The sequence below is a fragment of the Miniopterus schreibersii genome (assembly GCF_964146895.1).
Source record: "Miniopterus schreibersii genome assembly, chromosome: 12".
Lineage (NCBI taxonomy): Eukaryota > Metazoa > Chordata > Mammalia > Chiroptera > Miniopteridae > Miniopterus > Miniopterus schreibersii.
The window spans coordinates 14,838,323-14,861,960 of record NC_138112.1 but is presented as its reverse complement, the minus strand read 5'-3'; the positions used below and the strand labels follow the sequence as shown (position 1 = coordinate 14,861,960).

The 23,638-nt window shown below is 38.7% G+C and overlaps 2 protein-coding genes across 3 annotated transcripts in view; one reads left to right on the top strand and one right to left on the bottom strand.

Moving 5' to 3' along the window:
• The window catches only part of PDGFD (platelet derived growth factor D), a 214,778-nt gene that overhangs the window by 91,225 nt on the left and 99,915 nt on the right, over window positions 1–23,638 (bottom strand). The window lies entirely within an intron of this gene.
• On the top strand, window positions 21,342–22,559 carry DDI1 (DNA damage inducible 1 homolog 1; the record flags this gene model as incomplete). Its single annotated transcript, XM_081153632.1, has 1 exon — window positions 21,342–22,559. The coding sequence occupies exon 1, from the start codon at window positions 21,357–21,359 to the stop codon at window positions 22,557–22,559; it is 1,203 nt and encodes a 400-aa protein (XP_081009758.1). The 5' UTR covers window positions 21,342–21,356.

Sequence of the window (23,638 nt, the reverse complement as noted above, 5' to 3'; positions counted from 1 at the left end):
CCTGAAATATATATCAGCACCTAATGGGAGATATTAGGAGGCATTCAATAAACACTTGCTGAATGAATGAAATTCAGAATATTCTGGGAGCAAGATGCTTATTGCATTTACATATGAGGAAGCAGCGCAGGAGGAATTAACCTATCAGCCCACGTGTTGAAAAAAATAGGTTCATTTGCAGTTTTGAAGCCAAAATTCACAAACCCTGTAGTCAAACAGATGATGTATGCTCCTGCTAGACTGCTTTTGTAAACTAAGATGTCTTTTGGGGGGTCTGTCCCACTCATGTGATACCCACTTTTCTGTGAATAGTGATCCAAGGGGTTCCCAGGTGGCCCCCATTCCCCAGGGGTGAGCCACGGCCACCAATGTTGCCTCCCCATCATCGGGCCCCGGCCCTTGAACGTGTTTCTGCCATGGTTTGCCCTTTTCTGTCTCCCTTTCATGCACCAATGAGTGAATTCATCCTTGAGTCTCAAATGCATAATGCAGTGCCTGGCACAAGATGATGCTCAGTGATACTGAGAAATAAATTATTTAATGGTGATAAAATGAAAAAAACAAACACTCTTTCTTATAGTCACATTCTACCACATTATGGCTTGGACTCATTTAACCATAAACTATTAACATGTTTATTTAGCATTTGTTAGTTTGTGCAAGACACAATGGTAGATGTTATAGGGCCCAAATACAAAAAACATAACCCTAAGAAAGTAAAATATAGAGGGAGGATCACACACATTTAATCCTGAATGCCAGAATTATGACGCTTTTCTGGAATAGTGCATTGAGAAAATTTCTTTTTTAAATTAAAATTGTTGGGGTGACACCAGTTAATAAAACCATACAGGTTTCAAATGTAAACTCAATAAAACATCATCTGCACACTGCATCGTGTGATCACCGTCCAAAGTCAAGTCTCTTTCTGTCCCCACTTATCCCCCCTTTGCCCACCTCCACCTTCCCCACCCACTTTCCCTCTGGCTGTCACCATGCTGTTGTCCATCTCTATGCGTCATCTGTCATCTATCTATCTCTATCATCTGTCTATCTCTATCGTCTATCCATCTCTATCATCTATCCGTCTCTATCATCTATCCGTCTCTATCATCTATCCGTCTCTATCATCTATCCGTCTCTATCATCTATCTATCATCTATCTATCATCTATCATCTATCTATCATCTATCTATCTATCATCTATCTATCTATCTATCTATCTATCTATCTATCTATCTATCTATCTATCTATCTATCATCTATCTATCTATATCATCTATCATCTATCTATCTATCATCTATCTATCATCTATCTATCATCATCCATTTTTTAATTTTTTCTTAATTTTTTCTTAATTCCTTCACCTTTTTTCACCCAGCCTCCCAAGTCCCTCCCCTCCGACAGCGGTCAGTCTGTTCTATGTATCTAAGCCTGGAGATGTGCTCTGAGGGAAAGAGTTTCATGCATAATTATTAATCTCTATCTTGAGAATGGAAGGGTAGATAATGGTCACACTCACATGTTATATTTGCCACCCCTATTATAAAAGAGTTAAAATGAATGAGATTTTTTTTTTTTTAAGTATGTTTAAATGAAGTGTTCTGTACTACTTTCTATTTGTGTGTCTTTGGGGAAAAAAATCACCTAATCTAAGTGGCAGTTTTTTCATCTGCAAAGCTGTGATAATATTAACTTCTCCATGGAACTGTTATAAGGACAAAAAAATGTGGAAATTCTTTATCTAAAGCAGAAATGAGAGAAATGTCATTTAGTTAAGCAGACACTCAGAAAGATAACACAAAGGAGAAAGCAAACAATGACTTCTGGGCAGCAAACGTTTTAGGGGCTCAGAGGGTGGAGAGGCAGCTTCTTAACACAATTTATTGCTTCAGAGAGTAGAAGTAACGTGTGTAATAAAAAATGTAGAGATGGAGACATATGCTTAATCCTTTAAATTGGCTTTCCTTGGCACTATTTCTAGAAATGTTATGCCCTGGAGCTCTTCCATTAATTTTTTTCTAATAAGTTTGAGGTGACTGTGATTGTTGACATAATACACTGAAAATATAAACCCTATAAAGTGTGATCTGACTTTATCCATTTAATCTCCCAAAGATATTACAAGTAATTTATTGATAGCTACTAAATGAAAATAACAATGGAAAAAAAACTTTCCAATCTAACAAGAAAAAATGTTAGACAAGGCAGATAAGCATTAATAAAAGCAACATTTATTTTATTATATCACAGCTATGTTTTGATAGGTACCTAATGTACCTATAAAAGTTTCTAGAGTATGTTTAAAAAGGCAATGGCAAACACGTTTTTCTAGTTAGATCTAGAGAAATGGCTATATTTTAAGAGTATTGGGTTTAGGATACAGTCATATTTTGTACTCCATTTTCCTTGTACCCAAACATCACTGCCAAGTTTCATATATATCCTAATATTACATTATTCCCTGCATGAATCTGTACTACTAATGGAATCATTTCCAACAGACAGGACCATTGAATTCATTATGTGTTAATTTAATTTCTGGAGATTTGTGTATGATTTATAATTAGTGAAAAAATCAAAACAACCTTGGATTAAGGAACCCGTTTCCCTAGACGGGTTCTAGGGTAATGCTACTCAGTGTGCCCGGCTGCTATGTGATAGGGATGTTGAGCTGGGTTGAAAATCAACCTACTGCTTCCATCATTTAAAATTTCTTGCTATAAAAAATAGTTTTAGCAAACTAAACAATGTTCTTAGGGTCACAGTTAATCTACACTTGGTGCAAGTTCCTCACCTTACTGTGGACCAAGAACAAAGGGTTCAAGGGAATGACAGCAGGTCCATGGACCGCCTTTGAGCTCCACCAGTCTAAGGAAGACTAGAACATGATCCTCTTCAACCTGACCTACTGAACTACTGGTATTACCAGTTGGAGACTATTCTAAAGCTTCCTTGCACAGCACTGTTTTGAAAGAGGAAAGGGCACTGGGGCCAATTATGAAGTGCATATTATGGTAGATTTTCATCATTGCTCTAGTTCTTCAGCCTTCCATAGTTTCCTGATTCTTTGACCTACAACTTTCTAGTAGTTTCTCTGGAGTCAACCACTTCACTTTTCCTGCCTCATTGATTCCCGGCTTGGAAATATGACTTGATTAAGACAATATAATAGAGACAGATGTTCACGTAGGCCAATTCTGAGCCTGGGCCTTAAGAATCATCCTGTGTTTCTTTTCAACCCTTTTGAGCTTCTGTTATTGCCCTGAGAAGCACATGTATTGGGTAGTCTGTTAGGCTAAAGATGATTAGGATGTGAGACACACAGAACAGATGTGGCTCCAAACTGAATGTAGGAGCCAACGCCATACAAGCCTCGTGTACATTCGTCAAATTCCATTGGGACTTAGATACATGAGCAAGAATAAATAATTTTTGTTTTAAGTCACTGTATTTTAAGATTGTTGTTACACAGCTTATTCTGCAAGTAGCTAACTAATGCATGTATGAAGGGAAACTTCCAGGAGTCAAGGTGATATATAGCTGCTGAGATGGATAGTTTTGGAGAGGGTATGTTCACACCCTGGCCGTGGGCATGGTGGAAGGGGTACTGATAATTAGATTTATAAATAACACGTTCAGGCAGATGTTAAAAACTCCTAATTTCACAAGTGCTGAGAATCTCCATTAGGTCTCTGATGCAAGGAAAGGACTATCCTACCTTATTTTCTTCCCCAGTTAGTGTAGCAAAGAACAAAAACAGAATGTGATGCACAAATACCAGAAATTTGTTAATGAAAGAAGAATGTCTTAAGCTGGGATATAACAGACTTTAACCATTTACTAAAGAAGAGAGATTTTAAATTAATAATAGAATGCATGTATGCTTACATATAGAAAGTTCACTCTCTCATTTGCTTTCTTAAGATAATCATGCTAAAGTAAAAATAGAGTTCTTATTCTGCACTGTGGACTCAACTGTTTTCCTGCTATTTTTTGTACTTTCCTTTCAAGTTCTAACTTAATGGACACCATCAGGGTAATGTTCAAGACTGATACTTGGGCTCAAGAGCTTAGCGAGACAACTGCATTAATTTATGCAGCTTTCATGAGTAGACTGGACAAATAGGACTGCTTATAGAATAATGTTTGCATAATTATTGTTCTGAGTGTGATAATACAGTATATACCTTGTGTAGCACTTATAAAGAACAGCTTTTACTCCTCCAATTTCCTAGGTCAACTTCAAAACAGTTGATGTCAAACACACTGTGAAGAAGAAAAAAATCTGGCCTTTAAAATTTACAAAAATAAAAGTGAAACAATATTTTATCTTGGTTTCTAGTTTTACAATGTTAAGCCAAAATTTAGTGTATATATATCCGAACCTTAACAAATATTTAGTTAAGTTAAGGTATGTTCACCCACACTAAACTTACAGGTCATTTTTATAGTTGTCAAAGTTTTCTGGATACTATTTGAGTAATAACTGCATAAAAATGTAAAAACTGTTTTTTTTGTTCAAAGACTTATTGGTTTGTTCTTCCAGTTAGTCAAAAGTGAAAACTATGGAACAAAGATTGCCCAAAGGAAGAAAACAGATACATAAACCTTTGACTTTAAGTAACCATAGCCAAACTCTGTAGCAGCTCACTTAATAACGAGGCTACAGCCGTTTTGAGGGGCTCCCCAGGGTGAAATGTTCCACTTTGTATAGCTTTGTATATAATTACAACCTGCCACAACTATGACCTTGAATATATCCTGAAATAAGGTATAATTAAATAACCAAGATCTCTAGTCAATAACAGCTGCAAGATAAACAACAAAAATGTTTTCTGATCAGTGTTGTATTTACATCTTTCTAAATTATAAACTTCTTTGCTCTAATGCATTTCAAAAATAATGCTGGCCATCCTGTCTTTTCAGGGAGCCCTTAATCCCAAAAGATTCAATCATTCTTTTGCAATTAATAAGGCCAAGTTACTTCCATCTCATTAAATTCACCAAAAACGGACTTATATGATCATTCTAGAAATGCAGCTACCTACTTGGCAGCATTTAGGAAGTGCTGATTTTGAGTACAAGGAAAAAAAGATGGCATTGACAATTCTTTCATCAATAGCTCTGGCTTTTTCATAAAAAGACACACCACTGATCCATTCTTAGGGAGTTTCATAATTTATCCTAATGTCTAGTCTTAATATCATGTAAAGACAATCCACTGTTAAGAATTGTCATATATCTTATGCATGAAAAATATTATGTAGCTATAGAATAAAGAATAAGTAGACATGGTCTCAGTAAACATTGAGTAAACACAGATGCTTAGCATTTCTCTTCCAACAATTAACTAGTGGTATAGCTTCCATGGACTCTCCAATGGAAGTTTATAGGTTGGCAAAATGCTTATTACAACCTATACATTTACTGCAGAAATTTTTTTAGAAATGACTTCCTTCTTACATCTAAAAGTCAAATTCAGGGTGAAATAACCACAATCTATGTCTCTAACATTAGCCATGTGTTAATATATAAACATTGCTAACCTAAGAAAAAAAGGTATACAGACTTGGGACACTCTGACTAGTGTTAATATGATCTCAAACGTTTTTCAACATCTTTGCTTTTGACAGCCTCTTTAAAAAAACATATTTATCAGAGGGTAGCATTAACTAAGACACTGAGTGAAAAAACATCACAGGAGTGAAGAGGTGCTTTCCATTGGGACCCTCATGAACAAAAAGGTCTAAAAAATACATAAGTTGGCATTTAATTTCAAGGTATTTTCATCTTGGACTAAAAATGTTGATAATAAAATAGGTAAATCAAAAGGATTACCATCTCCAAGTATAAGCTTAAGAATACATTTGACATGATATTGTACATAGAAAACTCTAAAGACTCCACCAAAAAACCACTAGATTTAATAAATGCATATAGCAAAGTAGCAGGATACAAAATTAACACCCAGAAATTGATGGCATTTTTATACACCAATAATGAACTCTCAGAAAGAGAAACTAAAAATAAAAAATGAAAAAATCCCATTTACCATTGCAACAAAAAAAACGAAGATACTTAGCAATGAACTTAACCAAGGAGGCAAAAGACTTGTACTTGGAAAACTATAGGATGTTGAAAAAAGAGATAGAGGAGGGTACAGCCAAGTGGAAGAATATACCATGTTCATGGATTGGGAGAATTCGTATTGTTAAAATGTCCATACTACCCAAAGCAATCTATAGATTCAGTGCAATCCCTATTAAAATACCAATGGCATATTTCACAGATCTAGAACAAATACTCCAAAAATTTATATGGAACAACAACAACAACAAAAGGCCTCGAATAGCTACAGCAATCTTGACAAAGAATAACAAAGTTGGAGGGATCACAAAACCAAATATCAAATTATACTACAAGGTCACTGTAATCAAAACAGCCTGGTACTGGCACAAGATCAGGCATATAGATCAGTGGAACAGAACAGAGAACCCAGAAACAGACCCATGCCATTATGGTCAATTAATATTTGACAAAAGAGGCAAGAATATACAGTGGGGTACAGCCAGTCTCTTCAATAAGTGGTGCTGGGAAAATTGGACAGGTACATGAAAAAAAATGAAACTAGACCACCAACTGACACCATACATGAGAATAAACTCAAAATGGATAAATGCTTAAGTATCAGTCATGAAACCATAAAAATCTTAGAAGGAAATGTAGGCAGCAAAATCTCAGACATCTCATGTAGCAGTATTTTCACCAATACATCGCCCAGGGCAAGAGAAACAAAGGAAGAAATAAACAAATGGGACTACATCAAATTAAAAAAATCTTCCGCACAATAAAAGAAACCATCCTCAAAATGAAAAGGGAACCCACTGTATGGGAGAACATATTTGCCAATAATGCATCTGATAAGGGGTTAATTTCCAAATTATATAAAGTACTCATACAACTCAAGAAAAGGAAGACAAACAATCCAATTAAAAAATGGGCAGAGGACCTGAATAGATACTTCTCCAAAAAGGACATAAAAATTGCCAAGAGACATATGAAAAAATGCTCAATGTCACTAATCATCAGAGAGATGCAAATTAAAATGACAATGAGGTATCACCTCACACCTGCCAGAATGGCTACCATCAACAAACCAACAAACAACAAGTGCTGGTGAGGTCGTGGAGAAAGGGGAACCCTAGTGCACTGCTGGTGGGAATGCAGGCTGGTGCAGCCACTATGGAAAACAGTAAGGAGTTTCCTCAAAAAATTAAATATGGAACTGGCATTTGACTCAGTGATCCCACTTCTAGGAATATATCCTAAGCATCCTGAAATGACAATCAGAAAGAATATATGCACCCCTATGTTCATTGCAGCATTATTTAAAATAGCTAAGATCTAGAAACAGCCCAAGTGCCCATCAACAGATGAATGGATAAAAAAGCTGTGGTTCATTTACACCATGGAGTACTATGCAGCTATAAAAAAGGACCTCTTTTTTACAGCATGGAAGGACCTGGAGACTATTATACTACGTGAAGCAAGCCAGTCAGAAAAAGACAAACATCACATTATCTCACTTACATGTGGAATTTAATGAACAAAATAAACTGATCAATAAAATAGAACTAAAGACATGGAAACACGGAACAGACTGAAGAATCTCAGAGGGAAGGGGGAGGAGGGGCAGGAAGAGATTAACCCAAGAACTTATATGTATATATGCATTGCCCATGGACATAGACAATAGGATAGTGAAGGCCTGGGGTGGGCCAGGAACCAGGTGGAAGGGGGCAATGGGTGGAAAAAGGAGGGACATCTGCAATACTCTCAACAATAAAGATAAAAAAGTATTTCATACTAAGACTTAGGAAAATAATACATTTGAATATGATGATATGATGCAAAACGAAATGAAACAACACACTCATTACTTATTAGGCTGCTAGTCTATCCACTTTTCACATGTAAAACAAATTGGTCGGAGAATATGAATTTTCAAAGAATCACAATAAATTGACTGAATTGCATACAAATAACTGAGATCTAAGCCACTGTCTCTCTAATGTTTGCTAATAATGTCAAAACAATGAGAGATATGCATAAGGCTGCTGTCAAAAGTATGCATACAAATTACCTATTTGCACATATAAGTGTCAAGCCTGTATAAGCTCTGCTGAAGAAGTAGTCTCAAGAAGTTGTGGGCAGAATATAGACACAGCCTCAACCAAGGATCATAACATGATGGATGCTCGAAAGTAAGCCCCCAGATCAATGCCAGGTGGACTTCTCAGGAGTCCACAGGGCATCAGCATGAGAGACTTTAAAATGTAGAGACATTTATTCACAGAACTAAAAGTATCAAAGCAGGGAACTGAACCTTACCATACCCAAAGTCCATGCCCTTAAGACTCATGTCCAACTGTCTGACTGATGGATCCCTAATCCAGGCACCAAGATTTTGACCAAATGGTTTGAGGGATAAATCAACTGTGTTTACATTTTTGTAAAATCTACATAAATTGCTTGGGACTCTAGAAGAAATAATTTGCAAACACACACACACTACAATAGATTTATTTATGACTTGTTTCTGCTCAGATGCTAACATGGAAACAGGGACGTGTGTACAGGTACTTCTTCATTTGGGAGGTTATCCCAGGAAGCACAAATGAGAAAACGGGTACACTGAGGCAAGACAGGGAGAAAATCTAATGAACACATTACTGCTGTGGGCAACTTCAGTTCAACCCTTCTGAGGAACCATGTGGAACATACTGTAGAATTGCCCCCCAGAAAGATGGAGACGCTGGTGGTGCTTATGTCCTGAATTCCATCTCTCAGTGTTGGAGGGTTGTTCCTGGGGACATTACTGTCCCAGCACTTCCAGGCTGAGGAGGTCTGGGAAAGCTCCCTGGAGTAGAGAAACCCAAACACATAAGCACGGAGGACGGGAAGCTGTCAGCATTTCCAGGAACACGTGTGGGCTCAGGGAGATGGGCCAGGGCAGCAACAGTGTCTGCTTCAAAAGTACAAGCTTCACAACATCTCAGCTTTCTTTCTTCAGCAGTACGCTCTTTCTAAAGAACTGATCAATCTTCCCAGCCACTGGAAAGCACCGGTAAAGGGTTTCTGAGCCTGCTTTCTTTTTTTTCTTTTTTTTTTAAATATATCTTTATTGATTTCAGAGAGAGGAAAGGAGATGGAGAGAGAGATATAGAAACATCAGTGATGAGAGAGTCATTGATCGGCTGCAGCCTGCCACCCGGGCATGTGCCCTGACTGGGAATCGAACCCCAATCGCCTGGATCCCAGGTCGACGCTCAACCGCTGAGCCACGCCCGGTCGGGCTGAGCCTGCTTTCTTATTTCCCCTTCTCTTGGATTCACCCACATCATCTGACTGTCAGGTCTCAGGGACTCTCTACAGGGGCCCCCGATGGCCTGTGTGGTTTTGCCCTGTATGTCAGTACAGCAGGTGGGAGCCTCGGGCAGGCGGAGTCGTGTTCCTGCGGCTCCTGCCTTTACTGCTTTTGTTCAGACTCCACGGCTGTAGTTATTGCACCATCTTCTCCTGATCTCCACCCAGCCGAACACGGTGTGAGGAGGAGAGGCTGGGGTCAGCCCACTCACGTGCCATTATGTATGTGGTTCTCTGTAACGTCTCTGAAGGCTACGCTGCGTTTGGACTTCTGCCCTATTTTAATCCTGTTCTATGCCATCCTGAAAGGAAGCCTGCCTCTTGGCCATACATTCAAAGCATCAGAGACAATTGTTTCCTAATAACCTCAAAAGTGATGTTCTTATACCTCTAGATCCACTGGTGAGGGCAGGAAAAAAAAAATAGTAGAAATTCTATTTTTATTTATTTTAAATGACAAATTTGAAACTATCCTTTTTATATTTTATGTTATACAGTATTATATAGAGTTTATAAATATGTACATATTGAGAGAATGGTCAAAGCTGACTTATTTAAAAAAAAAAAACTAATAAGGTACACCATCAAAATGTTTGAAGGTCTTTCTCTGAGAGATTCCATCTATTACCCCATGGCCCAAAGATCAATGACCTCTATCAAAACAGCAATTCTTCAAAGGAGCATTTAGGTGGCTGCTATTGATTGTGCTGAGAAGTCCCCTACATTTGCTAACCTCATGGCCTCGTGGTTACACTGTCCAGTCCAAACGACTCTGGGCATCCACTCTGATTGATTTCCTCAGCTCTGCAGTTTGCTCCCGGGATTTGGTTAATAAAGAAAAATAAAAGGCTTTGAAGAGTGTCCTGTAGAATGAGGCACTCTCATTGTTCCATCTACGACAAAACTGTCCACAACAGTGATTTTAAATCATACTTATATCCTTGGGTGTCAGCTTCAACAGTTGGCTGCACACACCATAAGCAATACTATCTTGATTTACTATGCAACACTTTTTCAGTCTTAATTATGGTGAATAGATTTTCTTTTCACTATGTTCTGTCTGCTCAATAATTCTATAAGTACCTAATGAGCAGGGACCTTGTCTACTTTTTTAACCAACAAAAATACTTTGCAGACTGTTATGGTTAATAATGAGCCCTGGCCTGGTCTCTCAGTTTGCTCAGTTGGTTAGAGCATCGTGTCCCGATACGCCAAGGTTGTGGCTCGATCCCCAGTCAGGGCACATGCAAGAAGCAACCAATGATGCATAAGTAAGTGGAGTAACAAATCAATCTTTCTCTCTCTCTCTTTCTCTCTCAAATCAATAAGTTAAAAAATGACATGAATAAATTGTTGACATAATGCATTATTACGGGATTTACTTACATTTTGAAGGATGCTTCCTGGCTTTGAAACAGACTTGGTGACCAAGTCTTGCTGCTATTCTGGGCAGCCCAGAGTGCAAGCTTGAGAGGGGCAGGAAGGGCTGAGAAGCACAACAGCACCCAATTAAAGTAATAAGGGGTTCAATTACTCTACATATCTCCTTCAGGATTTATAAATTCCTTCCTTTCTTCTTACTTTTCCAGGTTGTTTGTTATTGTTTGCACTTATATGAGGAAAACATAACTTATTTCGGTAGAGTGCTTTTCCATTTATAAGGCAAATTCAAATTATCCATTAAGTCCACACCAAAATCCTATGGAAAAGAAATTGCTATCACCCTCATTTTACATAAAAGATAATGAGGGTGAACAAAATTAATACTTTGTCCAAGGACATTCAAATAATAAATGACCATTCAGGGAACTAAAACCCTACTTTTAGGACTTACTTCAAAGATACAACAGGCTTTCTATCTTACTGATCTGTATACAGCCTCCAGTTCTTGTGTGTGTGTGTGACTGTTTTTCCAGTACTGCAGATATAGAACACTGTTGTTTTATATGATAGAATAACATACCTTGATTAAATTTTTGATACTAGTTTTTTTTTTAGCATGTCTCTATTTTGTTGACATTTTTTTTCAGTAACAGAGGCAGATTGGGTGGGTATTTTCAAAGAACAGAACGCAGTCTTCTTTGTAAGAAGTGATTCATTCAGAGTCTGTTTTATTAAAAGCATAGCATGATTTTTTTCTCTGATTGAGGTATCTTTCTACCTAGGATGATTCTAATCATTTTAGATGAAAAATTCAATACTATAAAGGACTGGTCTTAAGGCTACAGAAGAGAAGGTGGACACGTGAGGCTAACTGCTATATAAACTTGCTACATGTTCATGCCAGCGCACAGAAAGTACATCTCCTACTTGAACTTGTCATTGTTGACTCACATTTTTCCCCAAGTTGGCTTCCTGCAAATTCCAGGGCTGATGATCCTGTTTGCTTTAAACTTCTCTATAAAGAAATAGTCTGCGAGCTCAGTTTTAATATCAAAAACCACGACTATAGTGGGGCTCTGCTTTTTGATGCCAACCTAATGCCAGTAGATTTCATGTTGCATAAGCAGTAATTTACAAGTTATCCTTAGAACATTTGGTCTAATGTCGCTTAGCCACTGGCATAAAGAGCCCACCGCAACTCTATACTCTAGATGAAAAACGCTACAGTAAGAACATGAAATAAAACCAAGTCTTTGTTCAAAATTAACAGTGGTTTAAGTTGTTTTGAAGAAAAAGAAGGAAATACAGAAAAATAAAAAAGTCAAAAACAGTTTTGTTAGGGTTGCCTAGACATTTCTGTTCCATTCGAGTTACAGTTTGTAAAGAAAAAACAAATCAATGATATGTCACCAAGTGGGCCTCTGATTTTGGGAGCCAGAGTATGTGCTTACTCTGATTAGCTCTTGTCCTCTGGAGGCCTCCAGAGAGAGATTCTTTATGTTCTGTGAGTAAGCGCACTGAAATAATGTACCAGTACACGAGTAAACAGGAGCATATGAGCAGTTAAGCACATTTTATGAGCTGAATAAAATAGAATATTCATAAGTGAAATGAAAATAATGATGGAACAGAGATGCACACAGGAGTTTCATGTCTCTCAGAAAAGAGAGACAGCCCACGGAGACAATAACACTCCCCAAACATTCCATTAATACAAAGGAAAATGCTCTAAACCCGATGTCGTTTCGATGGCCTAAAAAAAAATTCTCATTTCATCTAGGCTGCTAAATTTATTTTTTCCTGAAAAAAGTAGAAGATGAGTTGATTTCTTTTATTTGCTATTTTTTTAAAATAATATAAAGCTTTTGTTTATCAAGCTTGGTTTTTTATTTTCACAGCTGGAATACAATTAAGTTCTATAGACAGATGGGTTTTAGCCATGCTAATTACCATGGTGATCAATTAACTCAGCTGCTGATTAGAATAGAGAAAGCTATATAAACAACAATCTGGAAATTTTCTCTTTTATAAGACAGTTGTAGAAACATCACCTATCATGCATATAATTCAGGAAATATCCAATTGCCCATGTTGTTGTTGTACAATGGACTTTTTCATTTAATTGAGGTCTTTTCACTATATCTTTGCCCTGTCAGGAAACTAATGTACATGCATGCTGCAAAGACAGTTCACCCAAAGTGTCACCATAAATAAAGAGACTTGCCATGTAACTAGCTTTTGGGGTGGCAGGGCCAGTGGCTGGAGGCATCAGATCCTTCTGTTTGGGTGGACTGCATGCTATTACTCTGCACCCTACAGTTAGAAGTCTCATGTGTCAAAGGTGGATGTGTGTGGATAATATGAAAACTGGTTACATTCAGAAAGTTCTGCATTGTAGCATAGATATATGTGTAGTTCCATGAGCACCTTCTTTAAAATTAGAATATGACATCCACTAGTTTTATACATTCATATTAAAAGCCCCCACAAAGACTTTTTGAAATTCCTGATACAGTCTCTATTCATTTTCTAAGATCTCCACAGGCTAGAGAATTCCATAAGTTAAAACTGATGGGCAACGTATGCTGAAGTCTTGAAAGAATCTTCAGAAACTTTAAAGCAGACATGGGTGAACTGAGAAAAAAACCTGCACAGAGTTCAGTGCAGGAACTGCCTCTTAACTCGACTGGTCAGACTCTGCACTGGAAAGAGACACGGGCACTCATTCTGCTTGAGTCCGAGTGGGTGCGTGTGTGAATGCTGGGCTTTCGAAGACTACTTTTTAAGAAGGTGACACTACTGTTCTTTCCCTGCAACAACCCTACCATCCTATGGCATCCACTTGGTTATAGCACCTACAAGAAAAAAAAACCTGAACAGTAAAATATATGTTTGTGCAAGAAGGGTGTTGAGTGAGTGGTGTGATACCTCAAGGAAAGGATTGTTCCTCCAAACTCAAGTAAGTAAAATTTAACTATGGCTGTGATCAAACTGTTCTTCCAGGCGCAACTCAGTGAGCATTCTGCGTAGTCCTATCCACTCCCTGCAGTCACCCCCATCCAACAAGCAAACACTATCTCTTCTAAGCAAGCAGAGTATATTACATATCTATTGTGACTCATATTAATTTCTATCCCCTAGTAGATCTCTTGTTCTTTGAAGGAGGAAAGTGTCTCCTAGTCATCTTTCTGTCCTCAAAACCCCTAGTCCACTGATTTGCTTGTAAGAAGTGGTCATGAAATACTTACTTTGAGAAATTATTAAAATGTTTCTGAGCTCATCTCCAAATAGCAGAAAACTAACTATGCAAATACTAAACAAGTCTATAACTTTCCAAATATATATACTTCTAGGCAATTAATGAAACCAAACCCAGACACTTCCAAAGAAATGATGTTGTCGTCCACTGATTTCCCACTAAGAATGACTGTGCTGGAAGGACAAACAGCATAAGAGCATAGAAATCACCCCCCCGAATTAGACCTAAATAGAAAATAAATACAAACTGGTTTCAGGCCTTAGCAGCATCCCCCTGGCAGCAGAGAGAAAGGACTCAGGAAGATCTAGGATTTTATTGCCACTCTTTTATGTGGACTCTTGTCCAGTGAGTAGGTCTATGGTTATTCTGCCAATCATTCAGACATTTCTGGTTATCCATCACTATCAAGACCTTGTGTTAGGAACTTTGGAGTTTCAAGGTTAGTTAAGATAAAGTATCTGACATTAAAAATAATTAATGGAGTAAACATCTCATGCAAATAGTTTTAATGAAATGAAGATATAATTTCTAAAATGAAGTATAAAAAATTAATAAACGTGTTGACTTTCAAACCTCTAGATTGATATTTATTCTAATTCACACTACAGCTCTTGGAGATTAAGGAATATATTCAGAAATATGTCTTTTCTATCAGTTATCCTAACAAGTGATAGGCACCTAGAAGACGCTCAGAGGTTTATACTCTGTTGATTAATTATTAACAACACGTGAACCAGCTAATCTTCTCATTTCTAGGATAACACATAGTTGCCTAAATGTGATGATGAATTCATGTAGATACAACCATTAATGTCCTGGAAAATTTATGTTGAAGTTGTTAACATGTATTTGAATTTTTGTATAGGTCACTTTGATATTTCTAACCTATAGTGATGGTGTGTTTTGAAAGAGTTGATTACAAGTTACTATAAAATAGTACACAATAAAAGATGGTTTGAATGATTTTCCTCAATCACAGCTGAATTCAAAACAAGGCCCTACTATCACTACTCTTAGAATTTTGTGTGACATGTGAGTCTTCACACAGCAGAGATAAGAACATGAAAACGTTCCTTTTCTAAGGTATGTGAGAAACAAGGAACTGTCAATCCACAAAGTCATAAATTGCTATTTTAATTTTAATTTGCTACACTAAATTTATTTAATCTATAAATGTTGTTCTCACAAACTGTAAGTAATCTCTAAACCTTTAATAACAAGTCATGTGTCCCACAGATCAGAGTAATTTTTATATGAGTAAGACATTAGAAGGGACCATAAGGCAAAAAATTGAAGGAATTAATTTTTTTAAAGGTAAGTAAATACACCCACATGTATATCTAGACCTGGAAAATACACAGGGTGGGGCAAAAGTAGGTATACAGTTGCGAGCAAGCAAAACAGAGTTTATTCTTGTATTATTATTTATTAATTATTGTATTATTTTCCATATGAACAACTGTAAACCTACTTTTTAACCCACCCTGTATATTTTTAAAAGGCCAAAAGTTATCAAGAGATTATATTCTATATTATTATTTTTCACAGGCATGATAGAACTTAATATGCATCTCTTTTCTTGGTTCAATATTAAAACTAATAATTTATAAACTAAAGCAATAAGTAAAATGCACCATAAAAATAATTCCCTGATGGAAAATGACAAAATCAATTGCACTTTCGAAGGAGCTGAAAACATGTCCCAACTGTGTCTTTGTTCACTCGCTTCTCCTTTCTCCCTCCGTGTGTGTACTTGTGTGTGTGCGGGGAGGGGGTGTGTGTGTCTTCTGTCCATAATCTCTGCCCTGACAATGAAGAAAAACTATTAGCTGAGTTCCCAACGGGTTCACATGGACTAAATTCTTAGGTCTCCTGAGTGTCTTCAGTTACATATCTAAGAGGACCTGATGGTATTTAAGCTTCAAGATGGGCAATTCTCAGCCTTTTCAGATGGGAAACTTCCAAACATACCAATAAAAGACTGAACTACCATTAGAGCATTTTAATGTATCTATTAAATAATGAACTATCTGAAAAAAAATAAATGTTATTCATTCATGTCAGTTCTAGCACAATTTATTGTATTATTGTAAAGCAAATAGGAGAATTAATTTTTTAACCTAAGGATACTGCTTTAAAAAATCTGCATCTTTCCTAAGCTGCATTGAAAATCTCAAATGATGATTTAAGTGTCTTAATAAGTCTTGATTACACTTGATTTTGAAAGTAATACCAGTCACATAAAGGAAGAAATCCAAACACAGCAAGCTAATATACTTTCTTAAGTCGTTTTAATGATTGTATGTGCTACACAAAGACGTTTATGCAGCTACTCTATTTTTCTTTAAGAAAAGGCATTTATTTTGCTCTGTAAAGCAAGAAATGGCACTTTAAACATCAAATGACTGTACTAAGTGGAACCATCAATTATCTGGAATTTTTGTTGCATTAAGTTTTTATAAAGAGAAATTATAAAGGTATTATTGTGAACTTTTCCAAAAAAATAACTTTGGAGTTATTTATTTGGCCAGTATGAAATCAGTGTCATCTTTTCTATTTTCTGGGTATTTAGGCTATACAATGAGAATTGATTTTCTGAGTGATAGCCCCGAGAACTTGCAGGAGTCTCACTTATCATAGAAAGATTCAATTATGTTCCTATATTGTACTTACCAAGGAATAAAGTAAAGGAACATACTTCACAAAAGACTCCTCAAGAAAACTTGCAATAACCTTCAGCTGCCTAGATTAGCACATCTAGATTATTCAGAGCGCCCGTTTCTCAGTGGTCTGTGCAATATGGATTTATGGTGTAAGAACATTTTACTTTCAGCAGTATCTATATATATATTCCCAATGACCCTCCAGTTTATTACATAATCAGAAGAGGTTTTCAGTTAAAAGTCTGAGGTAAGAGAATTATATACAGGGTGGGGAAAAAGGAGGTTTCCAGTTGTGAGTACACAAAACACAGAATTTATCCTTAATATTATTATTTATTAATTATTGCATTATTTTGCATATGAACAACTGTAAACCTACTTTTGCCCCACCCCGTATATGGTAGTTGAATTACCAATAGTGCTGAGTAAAACGAAAGAATCAAGTAATATATAAATAGAAGTATTAAACATCCCCAGGAGGCTGTATTTATCTTTTCAGATTCCAGGCTGTTTCGCAACAGAGGTTTAAGACCTAAATGGGTGGCTGAACTAGAGAACCCAAAGGATCTTTGCCAATCCTGACATCGTGCGATCTATGGAATGATGACAGTTAACTGGCCAAACCTTGAGGCCCTTTGATTTCCTTTGTTTGTTCTCAGTAAAGGGTAAATTAGTAAAAAGCCCATAAGTATAAAATGTCCCCAAAAGTAAAGAATTACAGCAAGATATAAAACATACTGCATTATGTTCAGTATCAAGGAAGGCAATGGTTTTTTATGCATATATGACTTAGCTTCTTTGGATGTAGACCCTAAATTCTTGCTTAGCTAAAAAAAAAATGTATTCTATAAAAATAATTTCATCCAAAGGGAACCTTTGTGCACTGTTGCTGGGAATGCAGATTGGTTCAACCGCTGGGGAAAACAGTATGATGTTTAAAATGGAACTGCCTTATGATCCAGCGATTACACTTCTGGGTATATATCCAAAGAAACCCAAAACACTAATTTGAAAGAATAGATGTAGCCTTATGTTCATTGCAGTGTTATTTGCAGTAGCCAAGCTATGGAAGCAACCCAAGTTCCCATCAATAGACGAGTCAATAAAAAAACTATGATATGTATATCACAGCTTTATATTCCATTATATATCTATAATACATATCTATAATACATATATATTTTATATATATATATATATATATATATATGTATATATATAATGGCCATAAAAAAGAATAAAATTTTACTATTTGTGACAGCATGCATAGACCCAGAGGGCATTATGCTAAGTAAAATAAGTCAGTTAAAGAAAGGCAAATACCATATGATTTCACTTATTTGTGGAATTTAAAGAAAAATATAAAGAAACAAACAAAACAGAAACAGAACTCATAGATACAGAGGGGAGGGAGTTGGGGGACTGGGTGAAAATGGTGAAGGATTGAGAAGTACAGATTGGCAGTTACAAAATAGTCATGGGGATGTAAAGTACAGCATAGGAAATATAGTCAATAATATTATAATTACTATGTATGGTGCCAGGTATGTACTGGAAATATCTGGGGAACACTTTGTGAAGTATATGATTGCCTAACCACTATGCTATACATTTGAAACTAATACAAAATAATGTTGAATATAAACTGTAATTAATTTTTTAAAATATTAAAAATATAACTGCATCTGCTGTTTTTTAAAAAACACACCTAGTATTATCTCCCTAATTTATTAAGATTTTAAGAACAAACTGTCTAAAGCTGGTTGGGGGAAGAAAAGGAACATGGACTGTAAGCCTCCTTGGCATCTCATCTGTTCTGCAGCTGAGCAATTTGCATGTGACACATTATAATTGTTCCAAACTCAGGAGAAACCATTATTGACCTCTGATGAACTAATCAGGATATTAAGAACTACAGTAGAAATTTATTAGCTTAATATTTTGGGGGTTAAAGGGCCATCTATCTCCATAGATAGTGAAAAATAGATCTAAATGATTCATAATTTTCTAGAGGAAAACTGCAATGCTAGATTTCCCCCCAAAATGTTGTGAAGTCCTCGGAACAGGAAATGCTGTCTGTCCAGTTAAAGGCGCTAAGTCGGGCCTTCTTCTCAACTTATGTTTCTCCTCCCTGGGCCACACCCACGTGGTTAACTTCCTGTCACCTTCATAGGCCCGAACCTTTCAGGAATGTCCCCTGACAAGAACCCTCCCCTTCTTCATTTGTTTTCCAGATATGATCAGTTTCTCCGGTGCTGTGCCAGCTTCTGTGGCAGTTTTGTCACCCCCCAATTTGTATGTGTGCTTGCGCGTGTGTCTTCTTGCAGACTGAGCCTGTGAACTCCTTTAAGAACACAGCCTAACTCGTGATCGATTGTTTACTGTCATCATTACAACCTAGTTCTAATCACTAGTCTGCTAATACTTATGTAACTAGGTCTACCTTATGGATGAAGGTGCTAGATGAGATGATATTTAAGATCTATAATAACTATAAAATTCTGTGATTATTATTAAAAAAACAGAACACAGCCCACAATTAACATTACTCATGTGTGTATCCCTACAACTTAGCACATGCTTCATACACAGTGGGTGTTCAGTCAACATTTCCAGTATAAATTAATAAGAATATGGAAACATTATGATAATTAGAGCAATGAGTGAGCAATGAGTTTTCATGAGACGACAAACAGGCTCAAAAAAAAAATTATTTAGGCTGATGCAACATTCTCTTCTAAGGCATGGTGCAGGGCTTCTGATAAAACTTGAAATAAGGGGGTTCGGGGGGCCAAGCAGAGGGTACTACCTTTTCATTCTTAAGTAGGTACATCTTGAAAGACCAAATCAGGGAAGCATTAGCTCTTTACAGCAAAATACATTGTGAAATACAGTGAAAAACTGGCACTGGAGGATTCCTACCCAGCCACTATTTATCCTGAAGGATGTCTGTACCCTTACTCTGTGAGCCTGTGCTCTGGTGTGGCTGTGGGTAGGGGGCCCTGTGCCCTAGGTCAGGAGCTAGACATATCTGGCCTCCAGTATGGCATTCCCATGCATTTCACACAGAACTGATGTCCAACGGGTCTCCTCAATGGTTCATTGCACTCACCCATCCAAGGTAATGAATGGTGTATATGTTATATATATATATATATATATTGACTTCAGAGAGAGGAAGGGAGAGGGGGAGAGAGATAGAAACATCAATGATGAGAGAGATCATTGATTGGCTGCCTCCTGCACGCCCTCCACGGGGGATGGAGCCTGCAACTCAGGCATGTGCCCCGACTAGGAATCGAACCACGGCTGCCTGGTCCATAGGTCAGCACTCAACTGCTGAGTCAACACTGGCCGGGGATGAATGGTCTATTTCTAACCAGTCTCCCATTTTGGAGACCCTCTGTGTTATCTCCACACATGCCTTTTTGTACACTCCCCACACCCAGTGGGTAACACACACCCTGTCCATTCTACTCAAGAAATATGTTTATTAGTCTTTCTTATATTTTCATATTCCAGTAACAGCTCCCTCTGTGAGCCACTGAGAAAGCTGTTAGGTGTCCTCAGTGCCACCATGTCCCCCATATGTTGCAAAAAAACCCCTTTCTTAAATCAATTAAATAAAAAAAATCACAAACACCTGCTTCAAATCTTTTCCATTTCTATTTCATTTCCATTTATTCTCTTTTTGTTCTCCCCTTCTTACATTTTTAAAGGAAGAATCTTGCTTGTTGATAATATTTAAATTCCTTGGGTTCATATGTAACTCTATAAAATAGTTCAAATCAATTTCTTTAAGCTTCATATAGTCTGTCATTCAAAACCAAATACATATTTCTCTTCTTAATTGAATATTTTACTTTTCACAGGAAATAATAGGCCTTGTCATGAATTTTTACTTTTGTACATGCAATTCTTTTTGTCTGGGGTGACTGTCACCTTTTTTCATATGGAAAATGTTCATCCCTCAGTATCCTTCAACATCCTGTCTCCTCTTTAGAGAAACACCCTGTGTTCTGTTGAGTTCCTTAGTGTGCCGAATGTGTCTTGTAAAAGGATTTACCTCCACTATTATGATTTACCCACTTCCCCTCAGTACCCCCTAGAATGTGAGACCCTCAAGGGCAGACACCAAGCCTGACCTGTGGCTCACACCAAGCACACAGCATGATCCTTGCCATTAGGAAACAGGCGCTCACTGTTCAGGGGTTAAGTAAAAGCATGAAGAAGACAATTCTCAAATGGACACAATGAATGTTAACATTTTGTTTGGGAAGAGTCGAAATCTTTTTCATATCTTGGGCTTAAATCAGGTCTGAAGGACCAGCCTGAGAACCTAAATGGACCTAAGCAACTTTGTTTCTATGGGAACGGACGTTCTTAGTTCCAAGCAGCACACATACAAATGAACTTCGGAACACAACATGCTTCCTCCGGGTTCCACGGGGCCCGGCAGCAGGCAGCCCCCAGACTGGCAGGTGGCCGAGCGTCTCCGACAGGTGCCCGAGCCTGAACCCAGGCGCCCGGCCTGAGGAGCAGCTGAGCCACCAGGGGGACCAGCTCCAGCCAGCCAGGGAACAGATGCCCTCTGCCCACATGGCCCCCCTGGGCGCATGCCATGCTGGTCACCGTGTACTGTGTGCGAGGGGACCTCTCCGAGCTAACCTTCTCCCTCCAGGTCAGCCCTGACTTCGAGCTGCACAATTTCCGCGTCCTCTGCGAGCTGGAGTCCGGCATCCCCGCCGCGGACACCCAGATCATCTACATGGAGAGGCTCCTGGAGGACGACCGCGGCTCCCTGGGCTCCTACGGCCTCAAGGACGGCGATGTGGTGGTTTTGCTTCAGAAGGAGAACACGGGGCCTCGGCCTTCGGGCCGGGCTTCAAGCCAGCCTCGAGTAGACTTCCCCGGGATAGCCATGCCCGGGCCATCCAGCTCCAGGCACCCGCACCACCACCACCAGCAGCGCGCACCGCCGGCCCAGCAGTCCCGTGGCCTGGACTCCGGAGAGATGACATCTGCTCAAGGCCTGGACAGCCCTGCCTTGATTCGAAGCATGCTGCTCTCCAACCCCCACGACCTGTCCCTGCTCAAGGAGCGCAACCCCCCCCTGGCCGAAGCCCTGCTCAGCGGAAACCTGGAGACATTTTCCACGGTCCTGATGGATCAGCGAAGGGAAAGGGCCCTGCGAGAGCAAGAGAAGCTTCGCCTCTACTCTGCGGACCCATTTGATTTGGAAGCTCAGGCGAGAATCGAAGAAGAAATCCGGCAGCGAAACATCGAGGAGAACATGAACATAGCGATGGAAGAGGCTCCCGAGAGCTTTGGCCAAGTGGCCATGCTCTACATCAACTGCAAAGTGAACGGACATCCCATGAAGGCTTTTGTTGACTCAGGCGCGCAGATGACTATCATGAGCCAGGCCTGTGCTGAGAGATGCAACATCATACGGCTGGTGGACCGACGGTGGGCCGGGATTGCCAAAGGCGTGGGCACCCAGAGGATTATCGGCCGAGTTCATCTAGCTCAGATCCAGATCGAAGGCGACTTCTTGCAGTGCTCTTTCTCTATCCTGGCGGAGCAGCCCATGGACATGCTCCTAGGGCTAGATATGCTCAGGCGACACCAGTGTTCCATTGACCTGAAGCAGAATGTGCTGGTGATCGGCACCACTGGCACGCAGACCCGCTTTCTTCCCGAGGGAGAGTTACCCCCGTGTGCCAAGCTGGTAATGGGTAATGGGCAAGAAGAGTCTTCAGACAAAGAAGCAGCAGCTACTATCAAACATCCGGTCATGGATTCAGGACGAAAAAAGCGTTGAAACGGGTCATAAGTAAGCTGCCAACCCGAGGGGATCTCAGGTGCCCGGAAATTGTAAGACATGAGCTCACTGGCAATGTCATCATTAAAAACATCAGTAGCAACTAAACCTGGCCTCCGGATCACGTTCTTAGATCTGTCACCCTGTGAACTGTGAGTGCCTGGCTCCGCTTCCACTTCCCTTATCATAGATCACTGAACCTCATCCTGGGGAGGCTCTGGGGGCTCCCACTGGTTTGCAAATAACCAGTGAAAGGAAAAGCAGCCTCTTCCCTATCAGATTACAGGGCAGCTTGTCCAACACGGTTGCTATTTTGCAGAATTCGCTGAAAGAAACCATCGCTGCAGGCCTCACAAGGCAACTGCACAAACATATTTCAAATCAGCACTAACATTATTTATATTCAGAGAAATATGTCTATTTTCACAGATTTTGTTTTCCTTGGGAAAGTTGGTAGAAATGGTGGGTCAATTATACTCTTGAGTTGATTACTACTTATAAATGTCTGTTTTAAACAGCATAAGGGCCCATTTCCTCATATGTTACATCTTCCCCTGGACTCCTCTAGAGTCATGCTCACTGCATTCCACTCCTCAGGACTATTTTTGCCACATTTGAGAGACTAGATTTTTCTCCTAGGATAGCTTAGAATAATCTTCTCTTTCCCCTGAATTCAAAGAAACCCTGGTTATAAAAGAAAGGTAATCAAGTAGATTTTTTTTTTTAATTATGGTGATTTGGGGGAGTCTAGTGTTGTTGTTTTTTTGAGGGGTGGGGTGGGAGGAGGGACAGGCAGTGCTCCAGGTCCCTTAATACTAATTTCAACTAAATTGTTTTTTAAAATCTGCTTTATATATTAAGCTGCCACATAAGTCTTATTTGCAAAAATGTTTTCACTGTTAAAATAACATTTGAAAAGTTCTGAAGGAGATCTCTAAGGTTTCATTCAGCTCTGCGATCCATCTGACAAAGCTACTCTCCAATGACAGAGGGAAAGGGCAGATCCTAGACTTAATTACAACCCATGGCTAAAACAGGAGAGAGAAAAGGCTCAGCTGCCTGAGGCCGTCGGGCTCAGG